The following is a 17,246-nucleotide window of genomic DNA, read 5'->3' as shown; positions in this document are numbered from 1 at the left end:
CTATTCTAAAAAGAATATGGGGAACTCTTCTAAAAATAATTATAATCTCTAATTATTATATTGCTGGGTGAAGGAGCCTAAAGTCTAAGGTGTGTTTCTGGTGTGAACATGTAAGAAAATATGCAAAACTGAGGTTGTTCCTTCCTGTAAAGTAGAAACCAGTGGTTGAGGAACGTGATGCTTACCTGTACACTCAGCCGTATCACACTGCACAGATTATTCACTGGGTAGCCCTCATGACGAAACCTGTATTGAGAGACCACTTTTGCCTTAAAAACTGCTACAAATAGCACGACACGCTACAAATTATTACTATCGTAACAAGCTGACGATACAGCTCAGACACAAAGGCGTTATTGAAGTCGCGCCACACCACCGTTACGTAGTTTCTTTGTCACAAATCAAACCAAGGCACAAAACAATACCAATACATGAAAAAAGGTGACAATCGTGGTCTCATTATGACGTAATACCGAACTTGTGCGCGAAGGTAATTCAAAGAAATGAATGTGGCACTTGCTTCCGCAGAGAACACCGTGTACCATGCTAGCAATGCATGCAAAAAAGCGCTCGAGTGTTCGCACATATATTGATGACAACACTACCTGTGTAGTGTAACATGTTCTTTCAAGCATATTATGCACTCAAACTGTATTTGCCGCCGGGTAAAATGCAAGTGTGCTCGATTGAACGTCGGAAGAGCGATCAAGCAACCTGCATCCAGTGCTCGTTTTGGGCAAAAAAACACTTCATAATGGTCAACTAAATATACAGAATGGACGCCTATTTATTCCTCGGTAAAGAGTGACTCACCTGTATAAATTTAGGCCCTGTAACCTTGCCAGTACGGTTGGTACGACCGTAATTGCAAGAAGTTGCCATGATCGCTGCGGCGACTGTTGTGGGTACAGTAAGATGGCGGCCGGTTTCTTCACGCTCGCGCTCCCCATCCGCGATCCAGCCTTTTACAATCGAGATCAGTGGGTAAAACGGTAAAACCACGTGGGTAAGACAACAAAACAACACGCTTTTCCGCCGAAGGACGTGCTGAAAACTTTGCTAAAACTGTAAAACAGAGGTTTTTGCAGTATTATTGTTTTATCCCCCCTTCGCGAACTGGAACATTCGTAAGCATAAAAAATAAAAGAAAAATGAAAAAAAAAAAAAAAAACTGGAAAGCTGGATAGTGAATGCTGCGAACGCAGCGAGTAGGCCGAGTCAAACCAATCCAATCTTTATCCTTCGCCATCATGGGCGACATTGTAGCCCTAGCCGGATCTGAAGACGAGTTACAAACTGTATATGAGATCAGATTTGCTGATGACCCCACAGAAGTAACCCTTCAAAGACGTTGTAAGTACTTTCCACACTATCAGTCTCCAACAGGGCTGGACAAAGCAAAAAGTTGGGCACGCCTTGGCGCCTATTGTCAACGTGCGCAGTTACTCTGTGGCTATGTTGGGTCGTCGTTATGGTTAAGTCGCAACCGGATTGAAGTCGTATTAAGTCCAAAAGCCGGCGAAATTTCAGCTAAAAGTCGTCAATTTCAAAGCGGTGTTCTGATTCCCAGGGACTCCAGCCATCACCGAACAGTTCATCCTGCTTCGACATGCTAAACGGAGGTTCTTCAACGGCAAGAGGAACACTACAAAGGCGTTGTACGCGTAAGTAACTGTTGGAGAATGTTTGAATGTTGGATCGCCATTTATTGATGTTACCTTGGACAGGCAAATTCTGGATGAGATTGGACTACGGAACGTTGTTTCTGCTGACCAGGCCCGTAAGAAATGGAATAACCTGATGGCCAAGTACAGAGTTGAGAAGGCAGAAATGGTAATTGGCATAGCACTCCTTCCATGGGTTTATCTCACTTGGCTGCGGAACATTGGCTTCTGTCGACACGGTTCTGAAATCACTGTTTCAGTGCAAGACTGAAATTATATCTTTACCTCCCGGCACTGTATTACAGGAATAAGCAACAGTGAAATGGACCTTTTTCACATACGTGTTGTATCCTAGCAGGTCTCCAGCGAACCACGCTCGGAGCGCGCACGACCTACTAGATTATAGCGACCATGTCATAGGCACCCCTTTCCAGAGCCGCATTGGAGGCTAGCGGTGGCGCTACTCATCAGCCCGGTTATTGCTTCCTCAATTTGTACAATACTTTGTATTTCAGCTTACGTTAGTGTTTTTGTACAAGTGGTGGATGTCCCACGGGAGGTGCTTCTTTCTAAAGTTAATTATCATCACCATCATTCTCTGCGTTTTCATATGAGCTGTTGCTGTCGTCTACTGCGGTGGTTGTACCGTAATTTCACACGTATTAGCTGTGGCTTATGCGCAATTTTTCTTTCTCATGGGTGCTCTGCGACTTAATCACCGGCTTATCTCATGACTATTGTTTCCTGGTATTTTACCCCATAGGACGGTTTTATGTAAGAGCCGACAGTGTCTCTGGAACAGCAGCGCCCTGGCAGTGCACAAACAATGCGTAACAGGCACTCGTCCACATTCCAGTAGACTGACCTTCCTGGTGCCTTCCCCCAAGCAGCTTTAAAAGTGGTGACAGTGATTCATGCCCTCTGCAAGGCCACTAACTCGTCGATCAATGAAAAACATGCAACAAGTGCACAATGCGATCTTGGTAGAACCCTAGAACTCACCTCCTTTGTCAGTATGAACAGTCAGTATGATTCAGTCAGTATGAACGGCACGATCTCTTTTTGGTCCCACACCGGACTGGTTCTGGTCCTTTCTACTACCCACGTGCTGCCCTTCCCCCTCCCTGCCTTCAGCAAGTAAACATTGCCGTAGTAGCTCAACCACAACTTATGATTCCTTCTTTCTCTCTACATTCCAGAAACTTAGGGTTTCTGAGCCAAGACAACGTAGTTGCGGGCGCAGTTGACGCACAGGATTAGATGCAGATTCCGTACCATTCTAGTTTCTGCTTTAGTACCTGTGTTTCAATTCACTGCTAGCTTGTCGTACCTCTCCAGACTGTGACCTTTCTCCTTTTGTTGTTCTCACTTTCACTGACTAGCTGCGTTTCATTACAATTACAGGCAACTTTTCCTACCGCGAATGTACAGACGAATAAGGGCTCGAATACCTACGCATTTAAACGTGTTTCTTTTGCGACATCTTCATCCAATGCCATGAGTGTGGTCGCACATACTCGACATGTGTTCGGAGCTTTCGGATAAAAATGTCTTTGAGAGCAGCCCGTGTGAGGACCTGCTTTGTGAATTTCACTTATAATGTGTATGCTGTTGGTACGTTCCCTACATTTGTTTGTCACCTGTGATATAAAGGTTTTCGCTAACTGTCCAAAACAGTACAGGTTAAACATGAAAGAAAGAAGAATCAGACAGACTTACATGTTGACTGAATTCTGAGTTGGCGTGCAAATAACGACGGTATTGAGTTGAATATTGTTTTCTGCTATTTCCTATCCTTTATTAAAGGTAACTTCTCGTGAGAAACACAAAATATACATTTAGTCTTCTTAACCTCAGTCATGCGGAAATTGACTTCTAGTGGCAACTTCGGCGCATCATTAAAAGAGCGAGAGAAAAAAATATAGTGTGACCTATAAAACACTGTCTGTCTGCCAAGGGAAGGAACGTTACAGGCAGCGACGAACCTTACAACGAACAAACAAAATTGAGAATAATTCCTAATCACAAAATTTCACTCTTTAACACCTTATAGTCTGGATGTCAATAGCAGTCCACTGTAGAGCCTTTTGTCTCCAAACTCAAGGTCTTCCCATGGCAGACAGGTAGACACTGCTACTTGACCTGGTCTTGAAGGCTTAGAGGATTCTTTGATGGATTTACCTTCCCTTGCTTTCCCCTTTTTCCTCTTTTCTTTATCTAAGCATTTCTGAGGCTTCTGTATCGGTGCCTGGGAAAGCCCAGGACTCTGGGTGAAATCGTGTAGCCCAGTGTTTCCCAAAGTGTGGTCCGCGGACCCCTGGGGGTCCGCGAGAGTGTCCGTGGGGGTCCGCGACCGTCTCTCACATTTCAGTGAGGATTTTCGTCCCCACAAACACGCGCTCGTACATGCTGCCCGATTTCCAAACACCCAGAACTTCCAAAATTGCTACAAGCATGCTTCAACGGCTAGCTTCTAATTTCTGATAGAAAAGTCCTGCAATGCACGTTTGTCCGAGTCATACACATACAAACAAGAAGAAGAAACCAGTCCGGAATCGTTTCTGAAGCTGTATCGAAAGCACGCAGCAGCTGACGAGGTTGCTGGTTATGCACTGGCTAGCATGGGAAATACAGTGCGTCATATCGTTTTGCTTCGAGTTCGAACTGACTGAGAGTGTTCCTGTGTTTAGCGCATTTTATATTTGGCAGCCTGCGGACCTCTTGCAGTGATGGTGGCACTACAGATGATACCTCTGTTTGGTATTATCAATATTGAGAGATGACATTAATTTCGTTCCTCGTTATACCCTGTCGCGCATATTAAACGCAGTCTGCAATGCAGTGTACACAGCGCGTATCGCGGTATATTTGTGTGTGTGTGTGGGGGGTGAGGGGGTCCGTGAATTAGTTCTCATCTCTTCCGGGGGTCCGTCACCGCCAAAAGTTTGGGAAACGCTGGTGTAGCCTAAGTAATAACTAAGTTCATAAATACGTGCTCGTCTTGTCCTGTCTTTGATTTTTACCAGTGTCAGTTAAATAGTTTGTTTAAAAAGCACAGCAAGGTGTATGATGTGGCATACTTGTACAAGATCCTCGATAGTCTACATTTGAAACCAGAGCCGTTCTGATAGGGGGAGGGGATGGCAACCGCCCCTGGCGCATTCACGAGGGAGGCGCCAGGTTCCGAGAACTAGGTTGGACAAGAAAACGAGAATCAAGAGAATTTTGAGCACTGAACTGGTATATGAGGTTTTTCTTCTGTTTTGTTTACAGAGTGTCGAGTGTGTGTTGGGGGGGGTGCTTCGCATAATTGTGTTACAAGCAGAAGCTTACCCTGGGACGGCTCTGTTTGAAACACACACATACACAAGCATAACACACTTGTGAACGTTTACTGTGCTGCCTGATTCGTTTCTGCCATTTCTGCTTCCTCAGGATCCCATTGGCTGTAGCGAACGATGGCATTTTTCGTGGATCTCTCATTAGCATATTTGTGGCAAACAGTAGAGCCAAGTAAAATGATTTGGTTGCATAGTCTTTAATCTTAAGGAAAATTGTTTTTATATTTGTTCCTTTAATAATACCTTCGAAATTCTTTGCAATTTTGTTAGGGGACCAATGAGTCGTATGGCCATTTATATCTGAGGTTGTTCTTCCATGGTTATAGTATCTGCTATATGAAACTCTAGATGACAAAATTGTTTGTGATGTTATGATATGATTATGTTGTGAATTATGTTATGATTATGTTGTGAATTATGTTATGATTCAAAAATGATGAATGTTTCAGTAACAATAACTCCCTTTTGTGAAGCACAGTTAACCGTTAAATTCGAGTTAAGAGACCGTTAATCTCGGTTCATGTGTTCATCGCCGTTGGTGAAACCGGGCCTTAGTGGCAAAAATATAGTGCACCATTATCTGTGTGCAGTCACGTCCAGCCTCATAATACGGGACTTTGAATGCAGGAAAAACGTGAGAACGAGGGCAATCCTGTCCCCGAAGCATTGGTCTGGCCTTACTTCAAAGTGATGGATATGGTAATGAAAGACTTTGAGGGGACCCTGGCAGTTGTTCACCCAGCTCCACAACCCCAGTATGTGCTGCAACGACCACCCGCAGTCACCTCCAGCGTAGCTCTTGTTGAGTCTCCAAATGTGACCATTGATGGTAAGACTACCAGTAAAAGCAGTCGTGGAACCTTATATTTAGGCCACGAAGAACACAGAAGACAGAGAGATTGACAATACGATTGCAGTCATATCATGTTGTTAATCTCCGTCTTCTCTGTTTGGCTACATTTTCGTCTTTAGGTTATATGTAGGATTGTCACATTGCTGTTACCACAAGGACAGAAATGAGCATACAGCACTAATTTGCATAGGCTCCATCTTACTTAACATGGGATTGACTGGACTAGGAAATTAGAAGCGTGGCCGCACAAATTGTGATTAGTTTGGGAGGCTGTTGAGAAACGTGATCTATGGAACTTGCAGAGTAAATGTCGGGTGAAAAGTTTAGAACTACTTTGTGTATATGTATTTGGGTCTAGAATGCGCTAAAGGCTGAATTTATTTACATTTGTTGCACATGTTTACACATGTGCAAAGGGACCCCGTAAGAGAATGAGTGGGGTCCACGTCAGTCCGTGTCACAGCAGGCCCTGATGGGAGTGCGTTGTGGCCATGGCCTCGCAGGTGAACTGTCAGAGGGAAATGTGAGTTCATGGCTGCTGGCTTCTTACATCATGGCAACAGATCGGACTCTGCCTACAGGCCATGTCGCTCCGCACATGACTGATATTTTGGATCATTTGTATACTGAGTTGCGCGGGTATCTTGTAGCAAAATAATTTTTCATTGTTGCTGCAAATTGGCTCTCAAAGCTGCTGTCTGCAAACTTTCCAGTGTCGCGAAGCAGTTCGATGTCCTTCACGCAAAATGGTACGAAGAGTCCTGAAATAAGTCCTCTACTATCATTAGTTTCCTATAAACCCCAAGGAATGTTGCCACTCAGGGTTTCTTGAGGGTGGGACAAAGGGTATGTTAATCTAATCTAAAAGCATGGAAGAAGTGCAAGGGCGCAGGCGAGCTGGTACATGATAATACGAAGGGAACCCAGAGACGGGAAAGAAAACACGAAACACACGAAAACGTGAAACGCGCACTATCTGAGATCGTGTGTGTTTCGTGTTTTCTTTCCCCTGTCTCTGGGTTCCCTTCGTACGAAAAGCATGGATTGCTCATTGGTGACAACTGACAACCCATACTTATAAACAAGAAAAAACTTACTGCAGTCCTTAAAGAGGCACTAAACAGCTCAACGAACATTCTCCTGTTATTATGCTCTATGAAAAAACGTGGCTCATGATAGAAAAATGTGAAATCCATTTACAGCTAGCGAGCATCTTTACCACGGAACAATGCAATTCAAAGAGCATAATCCCCGTGAGCCTCTCCTTCATCCTTGGAACGGAGAAACGTCACCAGGTTCCAACGTATATCGACACCGCATTCCAGGCGCTGGAGGTAGGGGAGATTACGATCTCCCAGCCAATGACAGGCTCCACTGAGACAAGCGGCAGCTCGCAAAGGAACCGGTTGCGGGAACATCTCGGTGACCTCGCGGAGCAGTGCCACACTGAAAACATATTGCGCACATGAAATGCAACATTGCGGGCTTTTGGTACCGCTTGATCTGGCTACCTTGGGATTGACAAGTGGCAAGACGTTTAGAATTCACCTGACTTCCCGATATTACAACAAAATCAATGTATAAGCGTCCGGCATTTTGAATGGTTGATGGAACGCGATGTCAAAATGACTTGTGGCTATTGTCGCCTGGGGCATCTCAAGGCTGGGCATGAGCGCGAAAGAGTGCAGTGAACATTCGGTCGGTTGGGGGCCATTATTTAGTTTCTTGCGACAATAGTTTTTGGAAAATGTTCACCGTCAGCAACGTATCGCAACCCATTAAAAAAAGTGCACCTTGTATACCTGTTTATTGCCCCTTTAATACGAAGGACACGAACAACAATAACTCGCACAGTGCACAGCAGTTGTGTTCGTGTCCTTTAACAGATGGAATTGGTTTACTTCTGTGAGTCGGTAGGAACGGTTGTGGCTTGCAACCAACCTTTGCAACCCTCGGTGTCATAGTTTAGGACAGCAATGCGGGATATTGTTAACTGTGTCATGTAGAGTGACAGTTGCCTTTAGGGAATCCTTTCATCATACAGTTGAGAGGCCCTATGAGGGTATTGTATCCCCTTTAACCAGATTTGTGAGGCAAATTAATTTTCAATATCAAGTTCCACTAATATGCACCTACACATTATTTTTAAAAGAGCAGCGAGGTGACCCCAAACTGTTTTTTTTTTTCTGCAATGTGTCCTGCAAGGAATAAAATGAGCTCCTGTGATAGAACGACGAGTGCAGGCTACCTACAGAGCGTGCGTGAGGCCTCTGTTCTGCCAACGCTACATAGACACAGAAGGCCTGCTCATTGCCTCCTCTCCCTCCTTCGATTAAGAGTCAGTATGCAAATGGATTGCAGCTCACCTGTAACCTGCAAACCTAAATATTCAGACAAAAAGTGAAAGATGTTTTGCCAAAAATCAGTTTTGGGAAAGATTGACACATTTTTGCGCTTTATTTTCAAGTTTTCCCATTTAGTACGTGGGAACGTTCAATCACAACTTGCAGACGACGGTGGTTCGTCTCCATGGCCACGACCACGGAAAGCACGTTCGTGATTGGCAGCGCCCATCGAAAACACGATCCTCGTTGGCTGACTCTTAATTGTTACGTCATGGAGACGAGTAAGCAGGCTTTCTCTGTCTAGGTGGTGTTGGTTCCGCACCCCTTTAAAAACATCCTCCACTCATAAAAAAAGCGTATCGGAGAATGAAGGAACGTCACGACATAACGAGGTCCCCAGGCACGTGACTTGTGACGTAGAGCGGCACAGCTCAGGCAGGTATAAGCGGCGCGTGAGCCAAAAAAAAAAGGCTCAAGGACTTCCCCATTTCTGCCACTGCTTTCTCAGACTGTCCGTCTTTGTGCAGTTACAATACACAGCAGACTGAGGATATGTTGCATGGTGGTTCCTCATGGACAGGTTGACAAATGAAACAGGGTTTGGAGCCACGTTAAATGTTACCTCATTGCTTCTTTAACATCAGTATTGTTCATGTTTGATTTCTGTGCTGTCATGCAAGATAATTCTAGGCATGCTCTGGGAAGATGTTTAGATATGAAACGCCATGTCCGTGACACGTTGGCTAAAACGCGTCTATTAGAGGGACAATTCCTTCTCGTAGACTTCTGTTTTCGCAGATAGTAGTGCATTTGCTAATTTACTGAATTCCTGCTTCATTTTGTGCCACCTTAAGCGGCATAATTTGTTATCAGCACTATAAATGATTCAAATGCACTCAATATGAAATTCCTGTACTGAGGGACGCATGTACAACATCAGTGTGACAATATTGTGAAGACACCATGGCATTCCTTTGCCACTTTTCTTTACCTGGCCTCCACAATGATTTCTTCGGTCGCCCATGCAGGAGAGTTCTCTGCAGTCACATTCCTTTGTTATTCATCTTTATTGTATTGAGGAACAAACTTTCTCTTTAGATAGCATGCTCATATTGTCAGAAACTTGGGTTGTGCATTACTGTTTCTTTAGTAATTGTTCGTTCCTGCCTGGTGGTTGTGGTATTCAAAGCACTACATAGTTGTATGGAGTGTCTCAGTTAAATCCCCGGGCTAAATAACTTGCGAACCGGTGCACCCATCATAGAACTTTCTTTTTCACAAGTATCTGTCCGATACCGCGTACAACCTGCGCACCGTGTGAATGAGTTGGAGGTGCTCATTATTTAGATAAAAATGCAAATGAGATTCGTGAAAAAACATGATGTCTAAAGCAGGGCACCATTGGCATCAAAATGGGTACTACCCCTTTTTGGGACCTTCAATGAACACCTTTTAGACAAAAATCTGCCACCGAAGTGGGTCATTTGTTGCAGTAATTAATTGGCTTCGGTTTGCATATTTTTGTCGCAACTGGTCGCAGTGAGGCGCGAGAGGACGCTCTTTCACTGTCATGCATGTCTACCAATGAATTACGTCCTCTTGCGCTTCACCATGACCAGCCGCGACAAAAATATGCACACCGGAACCAATTAATTACCGCAACAAATGACCCGTTTTGGTGGCAGTTTTTTTCTCTAAAAGGTGTCGACTGAAGGTCCCAAAAGGGGTAGTACCCATTTTGATGCCAACGGTGCCCCACTTTAGAAGTAATGTTTAATTACTAATTAATAACTAATTAATAATTTTTATTTAAATAATGAGCACCTCCAACTCATTCACACGGTGCGCAGGTTGTAGGCGGTATCGGACAGATACTTGTGAAAAAGAAAGTTCTATGATTGGTGCACTGGTTCACGAAGTATTTAGCCCAGGGATTTGACTGAGACCTGTATAGGGTGCAGACTCCCTTAACATCTTGATATTGTTTTTCACCAGCGTGTGCAAAATGTTGTCTGGCTAAGCAGCTTTAACTTGGTTCATGTTGCAGGTGTGACGTACACAGTACAGTCGTGCGAAAGCAATGGTACAGAGCAGGTGCAGATGCTGAAACCGATTCAGACGGAGGAAGTGACGACCCGGCGCAGGCGACGGCGTTCTTCTCTCAAAGAGCCTTCCTTCGAAGACCGTCTACTGCGAGCTGTCGAGACGGGAAACACGGTATTGGACCGCATGAGTCGCACAGTGGAGAACCAGGGCAACTCGCTGCTCGCTGTACTGGAGAAGTTGGCCCAGGAGCTGTGCAAGGACTAGGCACCACATTCATCACTTGTTACACCTTCAAGCTTGCGAGCACTGAAGATTGAGTTCTGAAACATTCATTGTACTGATGCACACATTGACACAATCACTGAGTACCTTCAATAAAGTGTTCTAAAGTTCCCATTCGGTCTGTGTGCATGAAAGAGCAATTCTGACTTTATAATCTGAAGTGCTTTGCTGTTTAGTTAGGGGTTGCTCCTTTCTGCCGGTGGGCTGCGACTTGTGGGTAGGCACAGCTCACCAGGATAGACATGTACCCTTCTTGATTACCCTGTTCATGCCGTCTTGGTGTCTCCGTGGTCAATGTGCAATCTACACAAGGTAGAACATCACTCGTGTGAACCTTGCATGACGTAGAAATGGCTCTGTGTCTTTTTTCTTCGTTTTTTTCTTTTCAGCTCACTCGCCGCTTATACATGCTTGAACATGTTCCGCTGTACATCACTGCCCATGATATGTCACGACGTGCTGTCGTTCGGTGATGCGCTCTTTGCACGAGGAGAGGATTTTGTAAGTGTGTGAGGAACAGAGTCTTGTGCATACTCTGTAGGTCGCTTGCACTGATCGTTCTTTCCCAGGGGCTTATTTTATTCGTCGCAGAACACGGCACAGGGGACAACAAAAAGTCTTTTGGGGGTCACTTTAGTGCTCTTTTAAAAAAAAATCAGTTTGTAAAGAAAGTATACACAAGAAATTCCAAAATTACAGTTTTGCTGTGGCTATCACCTCGAACTCCGAAAATTTGTTTCGTTTTCAACTTCTTGTTAGACTTGGGGGGGGAACAAAAAAAAAAAATAAAGAGCTGAACAAGATCTGGCAAGTATGATAAATGAATGACATTAAACCTCATATTTTTCTAGACCAGGTGCATTGTCCTGTAATGTGTCTCTAGAAATTAATGCCTAATAATGCAACCTAATGTAAAAAAGTAATGTGTCTATGCAGCTTCCCTCACTTTTTGTGCTTTTTCATTCAAATCCTCTTTTGATTGGCCCAGCGAGCAAGAGTGGTAGTCTATGCCAGTTCATTAAAACAAGAAAACAGGCTAGTTCATGTGGTTCGTAGTTCTCCATAGACGCAGTGCCTAAATGAAGACAAGGACAAAGAAAACGTGTCGTTCAGAGGAGTAGAATCCTGTGTTGCAGTGTACCCTGTGTTTGTTTCGTCCTCGTCTTCATTTGGGCACTGCCTCTATGGCTGTGTCAACTGCTTGACTACATGAGTGCTGCCTTTGCAACCCCTGTTGTTTGATCTTCTGATGATAGATGATCTCGTTCAACTGCGACAGGTTTGAGAAAATTGTCGCTAAATTGCTCAAAGCCCAGCAAAACTATCTAGGCAGTGTTCACTTGGCGTCGATTCCCCTCGACACTAAGACATTTCACCACCCAGTTCCTGACAGCTTCTGCATGCCAAATTTCTCGTGAATTATAAGGGGACCACATTCCCTGGATGCGCCTAGTGTCTCCACAATTGTCTTATCATCCATTCGCCAATCAGCAAAAGTTCGTGACAAACATGATCAGATTCAGGAGTAGACGCTGTTGATGGCCTCCCTGATCTTACTGTATCTCCTGTCTCAAAATTCCCACAGTGTAATTACAAACACGTAAAGGAATGTGGCCCTGTAAATAGGATACATTTTTGCATCACAGCGTAATAAGTTTTGGATAGAGATTAGTATGAGTTCCACACTTTTATGTGTTTATTTGCCTTGTCCAGTGATATTGGTGCAACAGTCGTGTAGTTTATGCCTTATGTGTTGTTTATGGTTCAACTTTATTCTATTGGCAGAGATAGCATAGCACCTTGACCCATACGGCGAGATATGGACACTTTTTTCGTACGTTATGCACACTCTTAACCTGTACACAGGGTATTTTCCCACTGATATAACCAGGACCTGGCACCCGATACTCTATGTTGCATTATTCCAGTGTGCAATAAATGCATAATCTCCCCATGATTCCTCATAAGCTCCAGCATGAAGACAAATTAAAATTTTATTCACAGTCCCACCCACCCAAAATAATTTTCACATGTCGTTTGCAGCACAATGTTACGTTTACTTCAGCACCAGGCCCCTGATACCACCTAGAAGTACGTGTGGACTGCCACTGGCAATGATGGAGGGAACATAATGGCACCCATCATCTTCCCCCGACACTATGGTGCAATGCACGATTGTCTACGAACACCGTATTTACTCGCATATTTAACGCACCTTTTTTTAAAACCCAAAAATGTAGCGCTATAGAGGGGGTGGTGCATTATGACCTGTGTTGTCGCTGTGCCACAAAACCCCCAATCATCATCATTCTAGAGGGGGTGCCTAATTATGCGAGGAAGGAATTGGGTCTCATCACTCAAGGTACTCTCACAATATTCCAAAGCATGTGTTCACGGAACTGTGTGGGTTAAGTATGTGGGGTACGTTCATTATGCAAATAATATTGTGCGTACTAGAGAGTACCTTCTTCACATGCATTAGCGATGGTTCCCCGCACTTGAATACAAAATTAATTTTTTTACTTCTTACACTTGTTGCGTGTATTCCAAAGCAGGTTCATCCAGATAGCCAGCACAGCTGAGCACAGTAATGGTAGTGTGGGCTCTGCTACCATGCTTGTATAACAGGGCGCTGTTGCATTATCCTGTTTCCGTGCTTTCCCAATTCTGATACAGTGTAAATAACTGAAAAACGTTCGGTACCCTGAGTGTATGAAGGATAACTCTCTCATTTATTCGTTTCAATATACAATCAATGGTGACAAGGTTATTACATCAGAGGGCACATGCATTATATGCTCAAAGAAAAGTTAATTTCAACACAAGCAGTGAGAGCTAGACAAGAAACACGAGTGATATGGAGAAAAAACGAAGATAAATCAAATGAACAGAAAGGCATAGCAATTAAAATGTACAATACGTTAAGGAATATATAAAAATGATCCTGTGGGGAAATGCTGTGTTTTCAATGGATGCAATGTTAGTCAAATATGTTCTTCAGGGTATTTCAACAGCTATGATACAATAGCTGAAGAGAGACTAATGTGTGTTACCAGAGTCAGCACAACATATAGTTTTAAGGTATTGCATGAATTCCTAGGACATAGATTGCATGTAAAATGATACAGTCCATAGCTATTTTGTAACGGACTAGCTGGCGGCTGCAAAAAAAGAAAGTAAGCTAAAGGTAACCAAAGAAGTGTGCTGCTGGAGGCCCCTGGTAAACTGTCTGTCAAATGCGCACTTCTCCTGAAGAATGTTTTCATCATATGTATAGCTCAGTAGATGCGATATGAAAGAAACAGGGTGTGTTCTCAGAGGCCATTACCCATCCACACCTTTAGAGAGTCGGATATGCGTGTCACGGAGAGCAGTATTATTGTGTCCACTGCTGGAGTAGGAATACTCAAAATTCTGGATAATAAATTTTCTGCAAAGGAAGCAATAATAGCTTTAATAGCTTCTACATGTCATTTGTCACTATATAGTCATGATCAGCGACGAAAGAACTGTCCAGCCAGTAATCATGGTCAAGACTGACTCTAAAGGTACGCAGTGCGTCGTCGGCTGCCTGTTGTGCCAGTAGCTCTCGCAGTGCTACTCCCGTGTCTGCATCTCCCTGGGAACCTTGAGTGGGCAGAACCACTTCCAGTCCACGACCCTCTTTCCAAACGTCATCTTCTTCTAGACAAATGTTGTGGATGAGAGCACAGACGGCCACCACTTTGGCGGTCCTCCGTGGAAGCACCTTGAGGCAACGCTCAAACACTGCTTTCCACCGTCCAGTGAGCTGAACGAAGGCCTCATGTAGAACGGCAATGGCTCTGCGGCAGACAGTGTTAAACGCTGTCTCAACGTCTGTCTTGGTAGGCTCAGGAAAGGGTGCCATGATGGGTACTGGCTTCACAAGGCACGGGTAACCCTCACCACCGATGAGGAAACAGCCTTCAGTTGGTGGGTACGCGGCATTCTCGTAGAAAGGGCTCGCACGGAACACTTCTCCGGGGCTGAAAGATGATGGGTATCCAACAGAGAAGTCGAGGAAGCGTCCTTCATGGTCACAGACGGCTTGCATCTGTACTGTGGCATCTCCTGTTGAGGGCTGCACTGAGCAGGAGTCGATAACTCCTGCTACACGAGACACTGGACCGCTGGTGCGACACAAGGACGCAAACCCCGTGCAGATGGCTTCCAGATGTTCTTGAGTTTGGGGCACTCGGATCACATCTCGGATTCTACTCACTAGATCGTCCACGTAACGATATACGATGTTGTGGGCGCTTGTACGAGGGATTCCGAACGTGTTGGAAATTGCTCGGTATGAGGCACCTGCGCTAAGCCAGTGGAGAAATATGAGGAGCTCGATGTCGGTGGTCCATCCTGTACTTCCCGACTGGCCACCCACCAGCTGCCGTAGTCTGTGGAAGGTACGCCGACTTATGCGAAAATGCCTGTCAAAGTCTAGCGTTTCGTCACGTAGGTAATCAAGCAGCAAGTTCTTGACGCTTTGGCAACAGTAGGTAGGGCTTCTGTGAATCTGTAACATGTCAGCGCATATTAGCGCTAAAAACTGAGACATAGTAACCGACTACAACCTTAAACGCTCGGCGGCGCTTCCGAAGTAGAATTAGCATCTGAAGTAACTTGCACTGTCGTTCCATCATTTGAAGTAAAAGGTTTACGTGTGAAATGTACTTCGTTGCAACTCCAGCAGCCACCGTTGCAATGAGTGCATTTTTTCGGGAGACATTGACATCATTGTGGCTGGTGATTATGGTGACTGTAGAAGCCAGCTTCTCCATAACTTCCGCATGTATGGGGAGCATTTGGACAGCCTGTTAACAAGAACAAGTTATTAAGCAACAACAACGTACATTTTAAACGCACGCGAACGGAGTTACTCCGTATTGATATGGGATTGGATTGGATTCCCATTGATTCATATCGACCAAGATTCAATCACCGGCTAATAATTGAATACGCATAAGTTCACGGTTGTGTGCAGTCTCAGTTTGACAGCAAATTGAAGTAATATTCACCATAATCATTCAAGGTTTAGTCGTTCACTTTCGCGCTTGGTTCACCAGCACAACTCTACGATGCGCATGCGTACTCCTCCAGTGCTCATGTGACCGGCCCTTTCTAAGAATCATGGGAAGGGTCGACTTCCGTGTTAGCAGACGACGCATGCTATGGGTGTTGGAGGTGGACGTGCCTGGCTTTAGAAATATAAAAACGGTAAAGCTCGACTGTCAGAACGTGACTAGTGGACACTGCACAGTCCAGTCTGGGGAGGGTGTCGTTCTACAGCTTACTCTTGCGCGATAACTCCGAGTACCATAAGTGACGTCAATTTATTAACGGTAACGCGGTAACGCAACGCGTGCGGCCAGTACGACGGGAACTTTCAGAGACGTGCAGCCTTGCACGTCGGCAGGGCTCTGGTACGAAAGTCACGAGAAACTCTAAACGAGGAGGGGGAAGGGGGCAAGTGCCCCCTTTAAGAGGGCATACCAGCAATAAAAAAATCAATCAAACGACCACTGCCGTTTCGATCAAACGGTGTTCGATCAAATGGCTTTCGACCAAATGTCCCGCGTTCGGTCAAACGGCTTTCGTTCTTGCGGAGACGGTTTCTCCGGGGGACATTTTTCCCTGGGGACGGTTCTTCCTGGGGAAATTTTTTCCGGGGAGGAAAATCCGGCATCTCGGGCGAGCTTTGATTATATGAAACGACTTCTCCGTGATCATTCCTTCATTTGGCAACTAGCGCTCATATTCATCTCTGGAAACCCCAATTTTGTAATTGCATCTGTGTTGCCCTTCAAGAATAGTGATTTTCCTATACGCGTAAATTTGGCTCACATGGTGTCCAGTTCTTCAGCTTTTCCACGACCGAATTTCACGTTTTCAAGTTTGGATTGAATTAACTGAGACCTCAGCATCCAACACCAGGAAATCTGGAGTAAAATTTACGCTTCAGAAGTTCTTCCAAAAAAACAAAAGAAGGCATATATTATCTTGTCCCACATAATAAGGAGGCCGAACTGCACTTTTTTGCAGCACTCAAACAAGAACCTGTTATGTTGTCAGATGACCATTGTTATTATTTTTCTACTCTGTGTCCTTCTATTTTTTGTCGAATCGTTCCTCTTGGCGTCCAGGAAAAAAAAAGAAAGAAAAAGAAAGACTGTGTTGGGAATATCGCGACTCCCGCTGCGAGGCCTTGTCGCTCGACCATTCCATATCTTTGGTTGGTTTCCGTGCGTCGACCCGAAGCCTTTATCGCCCTTCACCTCCTTTGTACGGTGTTGCAAACTGGCACACCAGAAGAAAGGGAGTCCCCTGTCACTGGGGTTGTCGACTGACATCATTTTTCTGAGCGGGTGTAAGGTGAAAAAAAAAAAAAAAAAAGAAGGGAGAGCATGGGGAAAGGAGCCTTTCAAATATGTTACTGAAGTTTCCGGGTAATAATAAGAAGTCTGTTCTACCACGGAAATTTTGAAAAGTCTTTTACACCAACGCCTTGTAAATGAATTCAGATATTTAATAATGCTTACTTACCAGAAATATACATATCAAAATGTCATTTTTGTACGAATAATAGAGCTATTATCAAGGTAAATTGCATGCAAGCGAGTGCAGAAAAAAAAAAAAAAGAAGAAAAGGAATACCGTTTCGAGCATTAGATTTTCCAGACTGGCATTGTAAGCGC

The 17,246-nt window shown here is 44.5% G+C and overlaps 2 protein-coding genes across 2 annotated transcripts; one reads left to right on the top strand and one right to left on the bottom strand.

The window, feature by feature from the left end:
* The first annotated feature begins 1,216 nt into the window (after positions 1–1,216).
* LOC135391576 (uncharacterized) lies at positions 1,217–10,643 on the top strand. The gene is made up of 5 exons (XM_064621871.1): positions 1,217–1,353; positions 1,571–1,664; positions 1,728–1,833; positions 5,633–5,834; positions 10,251–10,643. Exons 1-5 carry the CDS (start codon positions 1,251–1,253, stop codon positions 10,511–10,513), a joined length of 768 nt encoding a protein of 255 aa, XP_064477941.1. The 5' UTR covers positions 1,217–1,250; the 3' UTR covers positions 10,514–10,643.
* A 2,592-nt stretch (positions 10,644–13,235) lies between these two features.
* On the bottom strand, positions 13,236–15,651 carry LOC135393204 (uncharacterized). Its single transcript, XM_064623698.1, has 3 exons — positions 15,571–15,651; positions 15,127–15,366; positions 13,236–15,068 (listed from the first exon to the last, which is right to left on the bottom strand). Exons 1-3 carry the CDS (start codon positions 15,577–15,579, stop codon positions 13,995–13,997), a joined length of 1,323 nt encoding a protein of 440 aa, XP_064479768.1. The 5' UTR covers positions 15,580–15,651; the 3' UTR covers positions 13,236–13,994.
* Between the last annotated feature and the right edge of the window lie 1,595 nt (positions 15,652–17,246).

This window comes from Ornithodoros turicata, chromosome 4 (genome assembly GCF_037126465.1).
Source record: "Ornithodoros turicata isolate Travis chromosome 4, ASM3712646v1, whole genome shotgun sequence".
In the NCBI taxonomy this organism is placed as follows: Eukaryota; Metazoa; Arthropoda; class Arachnida; order Ixodida; family Argasidae; genus Ornithodoros; species Ornithodoros turicata.
The sequence above is the reverse complement of the archived record's forward strand: the minus strand, read 5'-3'. Positions and strand labels throughout refer to the sequence as shown.